The sequence below is a fragment of the Marmota monax genome, unplaced genomic scaffold (genome assembly GCF_021218885.2).
Source record: "Marmota monax isolate L192 unplaced genomic scaffold, Marmota_monax_Labrador192_F-V1.1 WCK01_AAM20220418_F8-fsc00079, whole genome shotgun sequence".
Taxonomy (NCBI): Eukaryota; Metazoa; Chordata; class Mammalia; order Rodentia; family Sciuridae; genus Marmota; species Marmota monax.
The window spans coordinates 2127932-2146387 of NW_026694099.1; the positions used below are offsets into that span (position 1 = coordinate 2127932).

The following is an 18456-nucleotide window of genomic DNA, read 5'->3' on the forward strand; positions in this document are numbered from 1 at the left end:
TGGCTTTGAACTCACAGTCCTTCTACCTCAGCCTCCCGCGCCACTGGGATTACAGGTGTGCACCACCACACCTGGCTTACTTTAGGGTCTTTGCACTTGCTTTTTTTTTCTTTTTTGTCTAAAACTCTCTTCCTTTAGGTAATCATATCATCTCTTCAGAGAGGGTCTCCCTGAGGATGCTATTTCCCTCCCCAAATAGCTCTCATCCTCCTATGCTCATTAGGCTTTGTCCTCCTTCTATGTCATTATTTTTCATTGTAGCACTGATCACTGCTTCATATATATTTGCCTACCATTTATCCTCTCCTTTCCTTTTCCCTGAAAACAAGGATTTGTTTTTTTCCTTGCTGTATCTCCAATGACTAGAGGAATACTTGGCACATAGTAGACATGGAATAGACACATAATTAATACCTGTCAAATTGAATGACTAGCTGAATGAATGAACACATTAATATATGTTCTTTGCTCATCTCCTAAACTAGGTTCTAAGCAACTTCAGGGTAGGTGCCCCCACTTCATCTTTTTTTTTTTTTTTTTTAGAATTTTAATATTTATTTTTTAGTTTTCGGCGGACACAACATCTTTGTTTGTATGTGGTGCTGAGGATCGAACCCGGGCCGCACGCATGCCAGGCGAGTGCGCTACCGCTTGAGCCACATCCCCAGCCCCCCACTTCATCTTTGAATCCCAAAGTATTTATAAACATCAACAACTTGAGGACAGTGCTTGAAACAATTTGTAAGTGTCATGTGGAAACTAGTTTAGCCAATCACAGTGGAACAGGGATTTGGAACACTGGAATTTAAGAGAGCAGCATTCCCAACCAGGCTTTCAACAGGGAGCTGCACAGGCTAGAAGAAACAATCATAGTGGATTTCTGCTTTCTCATGTGTAAAGGTAGGGCTTGAACTAAATAGCCAAGGCAAGTGTTTTTTGATGTTATTCTTTTGTTTTGGGGGTGTGAGGATAGAACCTAGAGCCTCACACATGCTAGTAGACATGGACTAGATCTAAATTCCTTTCAGCATTGACATTCTGATTGTAAATATAGGGCAACTGCATAATTATGTGACAAACACTCACTGCTCTGGATGCCTGATAATCCCTACAAAAGCAAGATCCCAATCTCAAGAGCTCCCCAATTGAAGGGGACTATAAAAAGGTAGGGTCAACTCAGCTGCAACAAGAACTAAAAGTCTTATACCAGAGCCTGCCAAGAATCGATTCAAGAAAGATTCAAAGAAATGACTGTGCAAAGGTCATAGGCTCAGGAGCAGCAAAGGGTATTTACAACTACAACCATACTACCTAATTGTGTAGTGGGAGGTGTTTGCTGGCAATGGAACCCAGGGCCTCATGCTATGCAAGCACTCTACCCCTAAAGGACATCCCCAGGCCCTTTTATTTTTGAGACAGAATATTAAGTTGCCCAGGCTGACCTCAACCTTTCCATCCTCTGCCTCGTCTTCCTAAGTACATGCATAGGACTACAGGCATGTGCCAAAACGCCTGCCCATACCATTTCGTGTTACACAAATAATTGTTTGAGCCAAATAGCTTTTATAGACCGAAAAATATGCACTGCATTCAACAAAGCTCTGAAGCCCATTTCAGCCAAAAGAACGTTCACAACTCAAAAAGACCAGATGAGGCATGCCCCCAATCTAAGTTGTTCAACTTTAGGAAATGATCCTTGCTATTTCCTGTGAGATGGAGTTATTCCTCTTGGACCTGTGGCATCTCTAAGGCCACCTCACACTGTACCTCCCTAGCATAGCATAGGCCCTAGTTGGACACAAAATTGGACTTGGAATTTGGAAGAAAGGGCAGGGTCTATGCACAGGTCAGGCGTCCTTAAGCCTTGGCAACCCAAGCAGGTAGAGTAGTTGCCCCCGAAGTGACCCCACCTTGCCTACCAATTGAGACACTTTGTTACCAGGCCTGGCGCCAGCTAGAGGCTGGATTGCTTCCCGCTCATTGGCCAGAGAAGCTCCTCAGAGAAGTCCTTGTTACTATAGGCGAGAATGAGAGCCCATTGGCCAGGACACTTCACAATGCCCAAACGGCCTTCAGGGTTCTTCGGATTGGTTCGCTGTCTTGTCTCGATGACCCTATGGCCTGGAACCCTGGCAGGCTGCTTGGTGCCAGGAACGAGCGCTCCCCTCAGACGCCAGCTCCCCATTGGCTGTCCTGGCACCGCCCTCCCAACCAGGAGCTAGGAGCAAAGCCTCAGAGCGCGCTCCCTGCGGCCAGACCTAGTACCACGGGAGAGCTAGTACCATGTGAGACCCAGGAGCTCGGCCTGTCTCCCTGGCCTCGAAGGTGAAGGCCTGCTATAGAGGACGCTGTGCTCTCTGCGGACCTGCTCTGTCTCCCAGCGCGGGGCCTTCCCCTCGGAGCTCCGCATCCCCAACCTGGAAACCAACCCCGAAGGCTTCAGTAAGTTTGACTAACCCACTTAGGTGCGAACCCACTTAGGAGCGGCGGAGAGAGGCGTCCCAACTCTGCGAATCTGCTGTTAACCCCTTAATTGTTTAACCAGCAGCTGTTGATCGCTTCATTAATTTAGTTTTCTGGGTCCACCCCACTGTGCCACCTGTCTAAATCCTTACTTTTCTCTGATATGCTGGAATCTTGTGCCCTAAAGTATCCCGATTGAGATCCTAATTGGGAAGTGGTGGACCGAGGGTGAAACCTCAGAGGGACGATGTTCTACTATCCCAACGTGCTTCAGCGCCACACTGGCTGCTTTGCCACTATCTGGTGAGGGCCAGACTGGTAGGAATGCCGGGAGAGGTAACCGGGGATCCCAGACTAACGGCTTCCTCTCATACTCACCTTCCCACCCGCTCCAGGCTGGCAGCTACGCGCGGCAGCCGGTTGGTGAAGCGTGAGTACCTTAAGGTGAACGTAGTGAAGACCTGGTAAGGCCCAGAAAAGGAGGAAGGAGGGCCTGGTGGTGAGGCGGACAAGGCTGTGGGGCGGGTGCCGGGGGTGCATAGATGATTAGGGTACATTGTTCCCCCAGCGAGGAAATCCTCAATTACGTGCTGGTGCGAGTGCAACCCCCGATGCCGGGCCTGCCGCGGCCCCGTTTCTCCCTCTATCTCTCCGCGCAGCTCCAGATAGGTGTGATCCGAGTCTACTCTCAGCAATGCCAGTACCTCATTGGTAAGGCTGGGAACCCTAGAGATGCGGCAGAGCTGAGTGGCCCTCTGCTAAGCTGGCTCTTTACTTTGTCCTTCCTGCCCAGAGGACATCCAGCACATCCTGGAGCGCCTGCACCGTGCCCAACTGCAGATCCGCATTGATATGGTGGAGGCTGACCTGTGAGTGTCCCACGGGAACTGGGATCACGGCAGACTGGGTGGAGCACCTATCTTCTTCTTGGCCTCAGCCTATCTCAACATCCATCCTTGACAAGCCCACATTCTCTCCCAGACCCAGTCTGCTGCTTCCCAACCACCTGGCCTTGATGGAGACCCTAGAAGATGCTCCAGACCCCTTTTTTGGGATGATGTCCGTGGATCCCAGACTTCCCAGCCCCTTCGATATCCCTCAGGTAGAGGTTATTCTAGAACACCTCAAAGTCATAAGTTTGATAGAATAGAAGGGGAGCTGTATCACTGTTGTCTAAAACTGGGGTTCAGGAAAAAGCCTGCCATAGCTCTTCCCCAGAAGAGATGGGGCAGGGCACTAACATGGTAAGTCCATATAGGCAGAGCCCCCTGTATTTGCCTCCTCAGGGCCAACCTGCTAGGATGGTCTCCTTGCTGGAGATAGCTCTGTCCCCACTCATTTCCACATTGTTCCCACTGCCAAGGCTCTAATCCAGTTCCTCATCATCTGTGCACTGGTGTTCCTTACCCCAATCCTCCTTCATCCATTCTCAACAGCTTAGATAATGTCACCCTGTTCCCTGGTTCCAGGCTGCAAACAGTACAAGCATTTGGAACTCTGCATACCCAGTTCTGAGATAGCCACCTTCCTACTTTTCTCTCAGCTGCCCTTAGGTATCCTTGGCTCCCAAACATCAATTTAGTCCATGTCCCAAAGATGCAACATTCACTTCTTTGCCTATCTAAAAGTGTGTCCCTAGCCTATAATGGTCACTCTTCATTCTCTACTAGTCAGTTCCTACATATACTTACAGACCAAGCTCAAATGCTTTTTTTTATACCAAAGATTGAACTCAGCGATGCTTAACCACTGAGCTATACCCCCAGCCTTTCTTATTTGTTTTGAGACAGGGTCTTACTGAATTGCATAGGGCCTCACTAAGTTGCTGAGACTAGCTTTGAACTTGTGATCCTCCTGCCTCAGCCTTCTGAGCCATGGGATTACAGGTACATGTGCCACTGCACCTGGCTTGTTTTATCCTTTGCATCAACTCTTGTTGGGGTCATGTAGAAACATGTCTCCACACGAGACCATCTGCTCAAAATCAAGAATCTTTGCTGCTTACCTCTGTCCCCCACAACAGTTGACATAAGGATGCAGGGCTTCATGCACAAACTGACAAAGGCTTGATAATTTGGGGGTGAGGGCAGGAAGAAGAGGAAAGGAGAGCAGATGGTGAGTGGATTTATTGCAAGCTAACATCTATGCCACAAGAATTAGGGGTGTAGCTCAGTAACTGAGCATTTGCTTAGCATGGAGGAGGCTCTGGATTCCATCCCTGGGACCTGCTGCCAAATAATTAGGTATAAAGGGAGATTACCAACTGCTGACCACTGAATACTGTGAAAGTGGGAAAGCAGAGGATTGAGGCTGAACCATATCTTTTGTTCTATTTCCTCTCCAAAGATTCGACATCTTTTAGAGGCTGCAACTCCAGAGAGAGTTGGTGAGAAGACCCCTCCTGAAGTCTCTACAGAGCCCAGGAAGCCAGGTCAGCAGAGAATCTTCCTGGTGAGAGGCATAGGAAGGTCCAAGAGCTGAAGAAATAGCTATCTTTGAGCTTCTTTTAATAGACAGGCCCTGTGAGGAGCACTTTATATGTGAAACTTATCACTGTCTCACAAGAGTCCTATGGGGCTGGGCATGCCTGTAATCCCAGCAGCTTGGAAGGCTGGGGCAGGAAGGTCGCAAGTTCAAAGCCAGCCTCAGCCAAAGCAAGGCATTAAGCAACTCAGTGAGACCCTGTCTCTAAATAAAATACAAAATAGGGCTGGAGATGTGGCTCAGGGGTCGAGTGCCCCTGAGTTCAATCCCTGGTAACAACAAAAAGGCAATGCAGACAGGGTCAGGCCAGTTGACTGACTGGACTGGTTCTGACTAGAATCTAATCTAACTTAACTCAGATCTGTAGTCCATGCTTTTGATCACCACTGAACTGAGAAATAGTATGGGAACTTGAAAACAGGCAGAGGGGCTGGTGTGTGACTTCCCTACCCCTCCAGACAGGATCTTGGTTACTGTGCTGTCTCCTGAGGCCATCACCCTCCAGGAGGCAGAGCCCATACGTATGCTGCAGATCGAGGTGAGTAATCCCCTAGCACATGGGGCCTCAGCCCCTTGCATCTGTTTCTCTCTGCCTGGGCTTGTAGCATGCTTCTTAGATCCACTCGCCTTTTTCAGAATTGGGACTGAGTCCCTTCCTAAGCTTTTCCTCTTTTGACAGGGCGAACAGGATCTCCCGGAGGTCAGCCGCCGAGACTTGGACCTGCTGATTGCAGAGGAGGATGAAGCTATCTTGTTAGATGCATCCCAGGAAGGCAGGCCTAGGAAGCGGAGGGCTCCTCTGGCTCTGGATGGTCAGAACCCTAGCACCAGCAGTCTGGGGCTTGGCAGTGCTCCCATTTCTTTCCTGCCCTCTGAGCTCTGATCTCTCTGCAGAATCCAAGGAAGAACCCCGTGCCATGGAGGGTGACACTGTAGTTTCCGTGCTTTCGCCTCCAGCTCCTGCAGAGTAAGGGCAGGAATCCCTGTACCAGGTAAGGGGGTCAGTGCTAAGAAGGATGTCCTAAACCCACTTGCCTATTTCCCTTAAGGGTAGAAGGGATAGGAGAGCCACTTCCAGGCCAGGTCCCAGGACCTGAGGAACTTAAGCTGACAGGCTGGGAGCCTGGGCCCCTGATCACTGGTGAGTATCCACCATGCCCCTGGGCTTTTCTGGGAAGACCTCCATAGGTTGCAAATAAAGGTCCTATATCCCAACCCACTGGAGGGTGGGGTGGGACATAGCTTCTTGACCATGAGAGTGAAGGGGCTTGTGGGACAGAGCCAGGATCTCGGGTGTTGTTGCAGAGGTGACCCCTCCACAGGAGCTGCGCCTGCCGGCCCCACCCAGCCCAGAGGTGAGCAGTGTCCTTTATAAGTCACCTCCCTCTCTTTATCCTGCACCATTGTTACGTTACTTGGGACTTCTGTGATTAGTAAAAGATGACCCTTTCCATACCCCATTGTGTGGCTTTACTTCCCAAATGGGTACCCTCATGTAAGATATGTGCTGCACAAGTGTACAGAAGCCTTGCCTAAGATCCTGCCCCAGGCAGAGTATGAAGCCATTAGCAGCCGATCAAGATGACAAGAAAAGGAGTTTTGTAGTGTTGTGTACCCATCTCCCCTTCCACTCAGCAGAGGAGGCCCCCACCTCCTGGGAGCCCACCTACTCGCCGACGCCGACGCCAGTTACTGTTCTGGGACAAGGAGACACAGATCTCACGGGAGAAATTCCAGGAACAGCTGCAAACCAGGGCCCACTGCTGGGAATGTGTGAGTGCAGCCCAGGGAAAAGAGGGACACAGGTCAGGCTGGGCCTTTTAAACTTATCAGGGGGAGCTCTGGGAATCCAAAGAAAACCCACTGGGTTCCTTAGAAAGTGCATGTGGATTTGCACATGCACCCAAGTCTCCATGCACTTCTGGTTAAAAAGTCCTTTTAGAAATGAGGAAAGTAGAGGGAAGTCAAGAGGCCGAGGCACAATATGTAGCAGAGGTGAAGTGGCACTGAAGAGGCACATAAGGGGCTTCTGGTCTTCCCCCACCATTCAGCCAATGGTGCAACCTCCAGAGAGGACCATCGCAAGCCCAGCAGAACTGTTCCGAACTCCAACTCTCCGTAAGAATGGCAGCAGTTGGGCACATGGGATCTTTAGAAGCAATATTCCTCACTCTTAGTGTTTCTTATAACTCAAACCCAATCCCCTTATCCTCAGCTGGCTGGCTACCCCCAGAACTACTAGCTTTCTGGACCCACTGTGCCCAGGTACCCCCAAAAGTGCTCAGGCGAAGGCCAACCCTGGAAGCTGAAGAGGAGGCTGAAAGGGAGGCAGCAGCAGAGGAGGAAAGAAGAAGGGCTGAAACACTGAGTGAGATCGAGGTAAGTGCACCCACACCACTTCCTTTAAAGTCCCAAAGCTCTGCTTTGCCTGAGCCCCTGCAGGCTGCCTTCTGCTGCAATCCAACAGTGCAGGTGCACTGAACTAGTGCCTTCTATCAGAAGCCTGAATCCAGATGCTTGGGTCTCAGTTCTCATTCTTCCACCTGCAGGTCCTAAGGGAGGCCCAGGAGCCCAGTGGTCCCCTCATGCTATCTTCAGGTAAGCACCTGAAGAAGAGGAGACAGCAGAGATCATACACTAACCAATGTTTTAAGAGACTAGTGCCCCAATTGCTGAAGTTGTTTCCATCAGGCAGAGAGTGTTACACAAGGAAACAGACCGATTCTCTTCAGTTCTCCTGCCTAGGTGCTTTTCACAAATCCATATGGCTCTGGTGTCTATTCATACAGGATGGACTTTTTTTTTTTTTTTTTTTTTGGTGGTGCTGAGGCTCAAACCCAACACTCTTAGCACCTTTTCTCCCCACAATAGAACTCTCCCTAGAAGCAGCAGAAGAGGAAAAGTCCCGCATCAGCCTTGCCCTGCCAGAAGAACGGTGGTAAGCAACCAGGCTATGTGAGCCTGGGCCAGAGGGGGTCAGCTAGGATGACTGTGCTGACACCATTGTCATGGCCACCACCTTCCCTGCTCTGACTCCCATATTCTCCTAGGGCCTGGACTGAGGCAGAGCAGCCAGAGCCCCCTGCATTGCCCGTGGTGCCTGAGCTCCCAGAGGTGCCCATGGAGATACCTTTGGAACTGCCCCCAGAGCCGGAGCTGCTCTCACTGGAGGCAGTGCACAGGTATACCAGGGATGGGGTACCTCAATAGGATGGACATGGGCTAGGGTCTCAGCTAACAATTCTTGATTCTTACAGGGCAGTGGCATTGGAGCTACAGGCCAACAGGGAGCCAGACTTCAATAGCCTGGTGTCACCTCTCAGCCCCCGCCGGATAGCCGCCCGGGTCTTCTACCTACTCCTGGGTTAGTGCAAGTATAACAGACACACAGGCCAGCGGCCACTACAGATACTCTTTGTGACCTGCCATCATCTTCTCTTCTCTTGACCAGTGCTCTCAGCACAGCAGATCCTTCTTGTGGAACAAGAGAAGCCATACGGGCGCCTTCTGATTCATGCAGGACCCAGATTTCACTAAGGGTAGAGCCAATTTATAAGCCTTCATTAAACAATGTCCTGCCTCACTGGGCCTTGCCTGCCTTGTTTCTGTATAAGTATCTCAAGCCTTCCAGCTCTCAGAGCTATTATCCAAGCAGAAAACAAACTGCCTTTTTTATTGTATGATGTTATGACTCAACCTGTAACAGATGCAGTCCCAGGGACACCCCTGTAAGGCAGCAAGCAGGGTTGACTCCAGTGGATGAGGCCCAAAATCTTTGGTAAGGCATAAGCAGGAACTGGGATCAGAGGTGGTCTTAGGGCCTGGGCAGGCTCTGCAATCTGGCCCAGCTGCGGCTTGCATTCTAGGTGAGGCCCAGCACGGCTTGGAGCTCCTGAGCCTTGTCAGCAGGCAGTGAGCCCAGTGCCGTGTGGAAACTGTCCGTATGTTGTTTGGCCAGGAATGTCAGGAGCAGCAGCAGTGCAGCCTTGGTGTCTGGGTGGAGGGCAGAGGGAGAGGTCCTGATGGGGGACTGCACTCCTAAATATTTACTGCCCCACACCGGTTGAACCCTGCTACTCTGGTCTTCTCCATTCCCCATCCAAGACTGCCACCCTTACCTGGTGGTATCTTGTTGTCAGCCAGAATGAGGCTGCAGATGCGCAAGAGTTCAGGAGCCACATCTACAACCTGTGGAAAAAGAGTGGTTGACTCAGGGGTAGTAGCTCCTATGGGCCCTCAGGACTTAAGGAGGTAGGTGGTTGGGAAAGAGGCAGTCTCCTGTCATGGCTATTTGATTCACAGGCATCCAAAACAACTGTGAACAGAGTAAGAAAATGTGGTAATAACTTTTTTTTTTTTGGAAGGGATGGAGATGTATGACCAAGAATGACTAAAGTCATAGTCTCAAGTATAAAAGAAGCCAGGACACCCACAAGCTCTCCAACACAATAGACTCTAAAAGTCTTTTAGACAAAGGTAACACAATAACACTGGAACAGCTGGGCACAGGGGGTACACGCCTGTAATCCTAGCAGCTCAGAGGCTAAGGCAGGAGGATTGTTCAAAGCCAGCCTCAGAAATTAGCAAGGCCCTGTCTCTAAATTAAAAAAAAAAAAAAAAAAAAAGGCTGGGGATATGGCTCAGTGTAAGTACCTCTGGATTCAATTCTTAGTATCAAAAAAAGGGGGGGGGGGGTGCTGAGGTTGTGGCTCAGTGGTAGAGCACTCGCCTAGCACGTGTGAGGACCTGAGTTCGATCCTCAATACCACCTAAAAATAAAGATATTGAGTCCAACTATAACTAAAAAAAAAAAAAAAAAAAGAACACTGGAACACAAATCCACATAGCTTCTTGGTACAGACAAAATCTCATTCAGAAAGCAGAGCTATTCTGATTGAAATGACAGTGAGGTGGCTCAGAGGTACCCATGGTTCCAAAGAGTAGTTTCCTAGCCCTGGTCTAGGAAATAAGTCTACGAAAATTTTAAACTACTAGCTCAGCCCAGAGGGTAGAAATGGAGCTAAGGGAAATAGAGGAAGCTTCTTTTCTCCTACTACAAGATGGCTTGTCAATCCTTATGGACAATTAAGAAAATGTGAAAGTAGAGCATAAGAACAGCTGGAACTCGCCCCCCACTCACTGCACTTATCACTGGTCTATCACTGAGACTGGAGCATTATGCTCCCTCATGGGTGCTGCCAGCATTGAGGTTACCTGGTCAGGACTGTTCTGGTACAGGAAGCTGAAGAGGTGCCCCATGGTGACCCACTCCTCCAAGTCTTCCCTCAGTGGCAGGGCATGCAACAGGGCAGCCAACACCTGGACACAAAGATGCCTTAGGCCTATTTGTCCTACCCCTCTGCCACCCTTGGCTTCCAGACCCTGTTTGATGTCCCCCTCCCTCACCTGCGGCTCTGGTTTCTTTGTCGGACTGGCCATTAGCAGACGGGCAAGGGCCCCACAGATGTTGTCACGGACACGATCATGTCGCTCCCGTGCCAGAAGAGGCAAAAGGAGGCCCAGCAGCTTGGGGAAGTGGCTGGTCCACAGTCAAGGAATAGGTGCATGCACACAGGTAGGCCTTGTCGTTCCCTGAACCCTCGGGACACTCTCCCAACCCCACCCTTCTAGTCACCTACAAGCTAAGGATACTCCTGAGAAGGGCGGCCCCCATGCTCTGCCAGTACTCCCAGTCCAAAAATGGAATTGCTCCGCACCTCAGGGTCTGCTTCCCGGGCAGTGCTCAATAGCACAGGAAGCAGCCGAGACACAAACTGAGCTGAGGCAGCACCCAGACCCTGAATGGATTCTGCCAGTGTCCCCACTGCAAAGGACTTTTCTGCCACTGTACAGCCCTGCTTCTGTTGGGGAGGAGGACAGAGGAGTATAAAATCAGCCTGGGACTAGGACACAGTTGGGGAGCAAGGCATTGAGCACATGGGTGGACCAGGGTTTGAAGCCCGAGGATGGAGCACTCACCGTCTTACACAGCAATAATGGCAAGAAGCCAGCAAAGAAAGGAGCAAAGTTGTCTCCCCCAGCTGCGGCGGCCAGGGCAGGGATGGCCTCTCCAGCATGCTCTAGCAACATGGCGTCGTATTCAGCCTATGGAGCCAGGTTACGGGCTGGAGCACCAGGGCCAGCTCTGTGCCTGTTCACACTTTTCCACTCAGTTCTGCCACTGGCAGCAGGTGGCTCCAGGCATGGCCTTGGTTGATGGGACTTCCCAAACTTCCAGGCTAGCTTTTGTGCAACTCTGGCCCTCCTGCCCTGCATCTATTGCTCCAAGCCTGCCACAGTCACACTGCTCTCCCCTGAACTTCACTATCTTAGTGAAATCAGGGTTACATCATTCTTGCCATTACTAATCTTTTATTGGCCCTGGCTTCCCCTAGGTCAAAACGAATACACTGTCTATTCCTGACCCTGTGGAGACTACCTGGACTGCCTTAACCTGTTTTCATTTGTAGCTCTCACCTGATCATCCTCTTCTTCCTCTTCCTCATCAGTGTCCTGACAGGCTGTCTGTGGGGAGAAATAGCTCAGCTGAGTCTGGGTTCTCCTGTACCTTCTTTTCACATGGGCACAAAGAACTGAACTTATAATCTCTCATTATCCACTCCTCTGGGGCCTGGCACCTCCTCTTCCCACAGCCCCCTGCCCTACTCACCTTCCTCTGCAACACAGCCTTGAGCATGCTACAGAGCTCGGCAAGGCATCCAGGGTGTTGCAGTGTGAGGGTTCCACAACTGCGCAGCACCCCTGTCAGGGCCTCCAGCACAGCCATTACCACCGGACGCTCTCTTTCCCCATTCACTGTCTGAATGTAGGATGGCACCACCTGGGCCAGAGCAGCCTGTAGAGCTGAGAACATTATTGGCTGAAACCTCAATCAGGCCCTGCTCCTTACCCAGAGCCCCCAGTCTGGCTTGGTCTCCCCTTCTCACCAGCATTGTTGGGTTCTGAGGGACAGCTTTGACAGGCCTTGTGCAGTGCACAGCAGAATTGACCCAGAGCCTCATAGGCTGCCTTCCGCACATTCAGATGAGGACACTGTGGAATGAAGAGGAGAGGTTCATGCATACTCTATGTGGGGAGAGCACAGCCTCAGCCTAAGCACCTCACCCATTCCATTCAATAGGCAACTCACCTCCCGCAGTTTGAATACTTCTTCAAAGGCACTCTCCATATATGGAAGGAAAGCCACACTGTAGAGACACATGACTGTGGGGAAAGGGCTCCCAGAAGGTGTTCCCAGTGCCGGGGAAGGACTGATGCTTACCTGGTGTTCACAGAAATCTCCCCCAGGGCAGCACAGGTATCCTCCTTCTCATCAAAGAAGGCATTCTCCACACTATACCTAGATGAAGGTGGGAAGGCAGGGGTGATAAGATACCAGAAGGAGCACGTCTGGCACTAGCCTTTGTTCAAAATCAAAATCTGGATTCCTCTGAGCAGAAACACCTCTCTGTACCCTGAGATCTCCGAGTCATCCGCTTCCTCCACATCCTCATCCATGAGCTCTTCCTCTTCCTCCCCATCACTCTCATCATCAAACAGAAGGAAAGGGCTGCTTCCTTCACACTGAGGCTAGATAGAGGATGCATAGCAAGAACTTTGGCTCACTTGGGCCTAAATCACATCATAGGGCTAGCCTTACCTAACTGGCCCAGCCCACCCACCCTTCGCTTACCACAATGCCCTCAGTGGAACGCAGTGACAACAGCATGAGTGTGGTGATTTTCGACAGATGGGGTGCCAGGCCCTCACCCATTAGACCTGATAAGGCTGCAAATAGGCTGTAACTGGTAGAGAGAGACAGAAGCTGTATGGTGCTGCCACTGTAGCCAGGCAGGATGGGAGAGCCTAGGGAAACCTGCCTGTGGTCCAAAACCAGAGGACTGGAGTCTGGGGTGGGCTCTGTGGATCCAGTGGGTGGGCAAGAGGGAAAGGGGCAGGATGAGGGGGTCACTCACGTGCAGCGGCGCAAGTCAGGGTCGTCTACCTGGTCGCATAGGCCCAGCCCCAGCTGACAGCATTCCTCAGCCAGGGGCCTCATGGGCTCCCCCACTGCTCGTGCCAGTACCGCAAGTGTCTCTGTGGGGATAAGGGCTTGTTGGCACTAGGATGTGCAAGTGGGCTGGGAGACCAAGGTGTAGCTGGGAGGAATTCAGAAATTCCACCCTACTCCTAGGTACAGAGTGGACAGAACACCTTTGAGAAGGAAGATACCTGCACTACCCTGAGGGCAATGTCCGTGAACATCAGGTGAGCACTGGCCTTTCCCTGGCACTGGGAACCCTGCCTAGGGGGCCCTTACTCACCCAGGCTCTGGATCTGCACAGGCTGAAGGTCTTCATGGCCCATCAACAGAAATTCCCGAAGATGTTCCATGATGGTGGGGAAGTAGGGCAACAGGGAGGCCTGAGCAGCTGTGGCTGTAGAATGGAGGCCAGAATCAAAGGTGGAACAAGGGTGGGGACCTTCTGCTACAAGGTCTTTGGGTGAACCCTGTGCCTTCCTCCTGCCTTTCTCCTCACCAATGGCTCCCATGGCGCTCACAGCCAGCTCCTTGGCCCGGGGGCTGCTGGGATTACTCAGAGGCTGCAGCATACACTCCATAAGTTCCGGAAGATAAGGCTGAACTTTGGGTCCTATAAGAAAGGGCACAGTGCCTTTCTCCAAACTTCTGCAAATCTACCTCCCTCTGGGCTGACCCTTGTGGCCATTCCATGCCCTGCCCCTTTTCCCACTACAGTGGCTATCAGAAAAATGCACATCCTGCCCCTCTAGCCAAAGCTGCAGCTTCATCTCCCTCTCCTGCACACCCACTGCCATCACTACCTAGGTTCTCCACGAAGTTCTCTAAGGCGTAGCAGGCCTTGGCTAGGTGGTGCGTGTGCCCTGGAGGCACAGACTTCAGGTAAGCGAGGAGCAGTGGCATCACCTCCCCTGAATAGCTGCTGATATGGGGCTGGGGGAAGGAGCAAGCAGGTCCAAGTCAGGTTCACCTGTAGAGCACACCCTTCAGGGCCAAGGGCAGCAAGGAGGCTTGAAGAGACAAAAGCTGAGGGGAAAGTGGTCTCTGGCCTGTGTGGGGGACTCCCAAGTGGCAGCTGTCCACATTTAACCTTGCTGACCTGTAGGTTCTCTGAGAACTGGCCCAGGGCAAACAGCGCAGCATTACGCACAACCTGGGAAGGGTCCTCCAGGCCCTTACACACAATCTGCAGCAGTGGGGGTAGCAGTCTGGATGGGGCAAGAAAAGACATAGACACAGTCTGAGGGGTGGAAAACCTAAGCTGGCCTGTTCTCTTTATTTATCCTACAAAAACTAAAGCTTTCTCTGTCATCTGATTTTGGGTACCATCCACTGGTCACTAGAGCTGGGACACCATTTCATTTATCTTCCAATCCAGAATACCTTTGAGAGTGGGGGGAAATGCTATAGCAAATTAATGCTTTCAATAATTAAATCCAAGCCAAGTATAGGGCACATGCATGTAACCTTAACTATTTGGGAGGCTGAGGGAGGAGTTCAAGGCCAGTCTCAGCAACTTAGAACTTGTCTCAAAAAAAAGGGGCAGGGGTAAGAAAAGAGATAGGGACATAGCTCAGTTGCAAAGCACCCCTGGATGAAATTCCTAGCACTAAAGTTTTTTTTTTTTTTTTTCTAAAAAATATGCTGAAACATATAATCTAGAACTACCATGGGATGTATAGCATTCCTCCCCATGGCCCACCCTCAGACTAGGACAGGAATTTAATGGATACCTCTGCCTGATGTAGTCACCAGCTCCGTCAGACAGCACAGCCAACACCAGGAGACCAGCCTTACGCTGGTAAGGACTCTCACTTCGCAATGCCTCTTCCAGCATGGGCATCTAAGGGAGCATATGGCACTCTACTGAAACCCTCGCAAGAGCCTGCCTACTCCTGTTGCAACAGGCCCGTGACACCTACCAGGGCCCAAATATCCTTGACTTCAGGAGATGAGGCATGTCTGGGGATAGGGACATTAGAAAGTTAAGAGTTACACTAACCAATTGGGGACAGAGCTTCTCAGGTGGAAGGTGTAGGGCCAGCATGTCCACAACCTGCAAAAGGTCAAGGAGGCTTTGTTGACTCCACCTCTGCCTGTTCAACCTCCCATAGCCAGTTAACACCTTGTCCATGCCCTTGTCCCACATCCCACCTGTACAGCAAAATGCTTGGGAGTCTCCCCCACTAGCCCAGTCTCCAACTCTTCCTCTTCAGAATCTTGGTCCTCAGGATCCAACTGGCCCAGAGGGGGCTCGGCAGCCATAATGGGGAAAAGGGTGTGCAGTAAAGGAGGCAGGAGACGATTCTTCAGTAAGGCCTTGAGAGGAAGAAGGGAGTACTATCCCTGAGAATCAGCTCCCGGGATGGACTCACATTAAAAATTCCAGTCTTCCAGGTCACAAGGGACCCAGCAGGAGATTCCTAATCTCTTAGGCAGGAGCTGGGTAAGTCTGGGCCAGGGCTTGAACCAGGGTACTTTAGATGCCCTGAGATGAACACAAAGCCCCAACAGTGAGAATAAAGGTATAAGTGGAGGTGGGGTGATAGATATCAGAGGGCACTTACCTTGCTCTTAACTTTGACCAAGAAAGTGAGGCAGCAGAGAATACGTACACGTATCGCATCACCCAGGGCCATATTTCCTGCCACCTGCCCAGAGACTAACAAAAATCAGAGACAAGCAATGATACTCCTAGAAAATCAAGCAGCAAGGGTCATGCCCACCTCAGGCTCACCTCCAAGCAGAATGCGAGGACCTCAGAAAGGTGGGGAGTGATGATGGGCACCTCTGATTCCAGCAGTTCATCTAGAGCTTCCAGGGCCTCACAGGCCTTAACCTGTCAGACAGACCAGTCATTGGGTTATCATGTTCCCCCTCTTCAGGGGAATAGGCTGGATATTTGTTGAGAGCCACAGCCGAAGGGGCCCCAGCAAACTTTCAGACTGCCAGCTGATGATTGGCTCACAGCGGCCCCAGCAACTTCTAGCTGACTGGCTCCTCTGTGGTGATGCTCATTGAGCTGTTTCCCCGCCCTTTCAGACTACGGAGCTGCTCACTGGGGGACTTTTTTTTTTTTTTTGTGGTGCTGGGGGTTAGAACCTAGGGCCTTGTGCATGTGAAACAAGCACTCTACCAACTGAGCTATATCCCCAGCCCCACAAAAAAAAAAAAAAAAAAAAAAAAAGGAGCGGGGGGCCACCAGGTTGCCTAAGGAGGGGTGAGCCGGCCCAGGTCGGAAACAGCTCAATGAGCATCACCGCAGAGGAGCCAATCAGCTAGAAGTTGCTGGGGCCGCTGTGAGCCAATCATCAGCTGGCAGTCTGAAAGTTTGCTGGGGCCCCTTGGGCTGTGGCTCTCAACAGATATTCTTGTACTTTCTTCCAAAAGAAAGAGCTCCCCTCCCACCTACCCTTACCTCATCTATAGGAATCAGAGTCTTCACGGCCATGATGAGCTTGGGCACCAATGATCTTGCAAGAGGCTGGGGGACACAGGATGAGCTAAATCACAGAGAGCATGATGCAGCATAATCTCAGGCCCCAGAGGCTGGTAGCTTCCTCATAGCCTGTACTCTGAGAAGGGGCCCAGGCATACCAGCCAGGCCCAGCCACCCCCACAACCCCCACAGCTGTTAGGAAGAACAAAGAGGATAAGAAGCCTAAACACCTCTGAGACCCACAGGGTAAGAAGCTGAAGGCCCCAGGATATAGAGCTGGGGGAAATGAGGGCCCACATCTCACCGCATCATCAGTGCGGAGGTAGGGGGCCATGGTGGTCAGAGTGCGCAGGGAGTAGAACAGTAGCCCCGGAGAGCCCACCTCACCAAAAGTCTCATTCAGAAGTCCAAGGAGCTCCTGGTGGTGGGGCTGGAAAGCTTCTGGCTGAGAAGTCACTACCACACTCAACAGCAAAAGCCCCATCTGTCCAGGAGAAGGGAATGGAAGGGAAAAGCTTACATGGTTTATCCAGTTTCTTGGTTCCTCCCTCCTGCCAAAAGTTTGATGGTACCTCTCTCTCTGGGCTGTGGGGGCTGTGAGTACTGTGATGAAGAAGCTGCATGAGCTGAGGCCAGGCCTCCAGGCCTTCCTTTCGAAAAATGGTGGCTGAGAGCTGGGCCAGGCTGAGGCTCACACAGTGTCTGCAAAAGGAGATCCCCCCCAGCAATTATCCTTCAATACCATCCCCTGTGCACGGTGGACCAGCCTCAAGGGGGTGGCCAAGAAACTTTCAGGTGTGGGCATAGGTTACTGCCAAGTTGGGATGCATGAGAGATCAGCTCAGAAGTAGCTCAGCAGCACTAGGGGAAAGGAGTGATCTGGAGAATTCAGCCTCAACCAGCCTGAATATCAGTCACATTCTTCTGACTCTAGTTTGACAGATCATCATCACCCATTCTCAAGAACTTTAGTCTTTAACACAACTTTGGAATCCCTACTCTGTCCGCGATGTAGATTTAAGGCTCTGCCCCCCAAGTCCCATCCTGGAGCTGAAAGAGAAGGCAGAAAGCTAGAGAGGGTCTCAGCCTGGAGTCAACTGGGATCCAAAGAGAAGGCGGTAGGCACTTACTCTGTCTCTCTCTGCAGGACCCTCAGGATCTGGGACTTGAAGCTGGAACACAAGTGGTAGGTGTTTGTAGTCATTCTGCCCAAGAACTGCCTCAGCCTAGCCTGGCCCCGCCCTACCCCGCCCCAGGCCCAGCCCACCTCTCGCGTTGCTCGGTCGCCAGGCGTCGCCAGCGGGTGCTTAGTCGTCTGCGGATCAGCACAGCCGCGAACTGGCGGATCTAGGACCAGGAGGCAGGCATGTGAGGGTAGGGACAGGAAGATGCTGAGCGGACCGCAGTGGGTGGGAGGTGGGGCTTGACGGGGAAAGCTCGGCGGATAGGGGCAAGGGCCTTCCTTACCTGAGGGTCGGCCGCCGAGGCCAGCAGGTCGCAAAGTGCGGGCAAGGTGGCGGGGTCCCGAAGAGCGATCTGGAGCTGCTCGGTGGCCTACAGGGAGACTGGGGGGGTCACAGTCGGGCCTTTCCCACAGCCTCCCCCTGGCCCTGGCCCTGCCCCGCCTGTCCTGTACCCGGCGGATGCGTTCGGTGTCGGGCAGCAGCAGCTCTCTCAATATCTGCTCCAGGCCGGCGGGCTCCATGGCAGCAGCGGAGCCGCCGCTACGCGGCCGGGATGGGGAGGGACTGCACGTGGAGGCTCTGACACACACTTCCGGCGGAAAGGGCGTTGCTCCGCGCCCCTTCGGTCGCCAGGGTGATTAAACTCTTTCCCACTAAGAGCTCCCGCTCCGTGGCTTCCGTTAGACGGATTGCGGGCTGGGCCGCGGAAACAGGGCCCTGGCTACATAGGTTCCCCCAGCCGAGAGTTCCCACAGTCGGTTGAAGAGTTTCGTGCATGAGAGGCGGACTCTGCTTTCCCAGGAACCGCGCCCCTAATGGCAGGCCTAGAGCTTCCGTAGCCAGAC

General features: G+C 51.9%; 2 protein-coding genes across 3 annotated transcripts; one reads left to right on the plus strand and one right to left on the minus strand.

Moving 5' to 3' along the window:
• Window positions 1–2229: 2229 nt before the first annotated feature.
• Window positions 2230–8530, plus strand: Rec8 (REC8 meiotic recombination protein). Of its 2 annotated transcripts, XM_046465264.2 has the most exons (20): window positions 2230–2442; window positions 2651–2766; window positions 2859–2927; window positions 3032–3174; window positions 3257–3332; window positions 3445–3565; window positions 4810–4894; window positions 5406–5485; window positions 5627–5759; window positions 5842–5914; window positions 5997–6088; window positions 6253–6302; window positions 6586–6720; window positions 6999–7065; window positions 7163–7326; window positions 7497–7545; window positions 7819–7885; window positions 7998–8129; window positions 8205–8311; window positions 8399–8530. In XM_046465264.2, exons 2-20 carry the CDS (start codon window positions 2711–2713, stop codon window positions 8482–8484), a joined length of 1785 nt encoding a protein of 594 aa, XP_046321220.1. In that variant the 5' UTR covers window positions 2230–2442; window positions 2651–2710; the 3' UTR covers window positions 8485–8530. The 2 variants fall into 2 exon arrangements, with proteins under 2 accessions (XP_046321220.1, XP_058441802.1); XM_058585819.1 differs by lacking the exon at window positions 2651–2766.
• Window positions 8531–8588: 58 nt separating this feature from the next.
• Ipo4 (importin 4) lies at window positions 8589–18343 on the minus strand. Its single transcript, XM_046465255.2, has 30 exons — window positions 18064–18343; window positions 17895–17981; window positions 17695–17774; window positions 17558–17599; window positions 17000–17129; window positions 16732–16911; window positions 16407–16472; window positions 15726–15827; window positions 15556–15639; window positions 15143–15307; window positions 14991–15044; window positions 14722–14831; window positions 14088–14196; window positions 13792–13921; window positions 13488–13601; window positions 13272–13385; window positions 12924–13044; window positions 12641–12752; window positions 12422–12537; window positions 12230–12307; window positions 12098–12155; window positions 11895–12000; window positions 11618–11811; window positions 11425–11472; window positions 10927–11052; window positions 10600–10808; window positions 10354–10486; window positions 10162–10266; window positions 9066–9135; window positions 8589–8940 (listed from the first exon to the last, which is right to left on the minus strand). The coding sequence occupies exons 1-30, from the start codon at window positions 18130–18132 to the stop codon at window positions 8810–8812; spliced, it is 3243 nt and encodes a 1080-aa protein (XP_046321211.1). The 5' UTR covers window positions 18133–18343; the 3' UTR covers window positions 8589–8809.
• Between the last annotated feature and the right edge of the window lie 113 nt (window positions 18344–18456).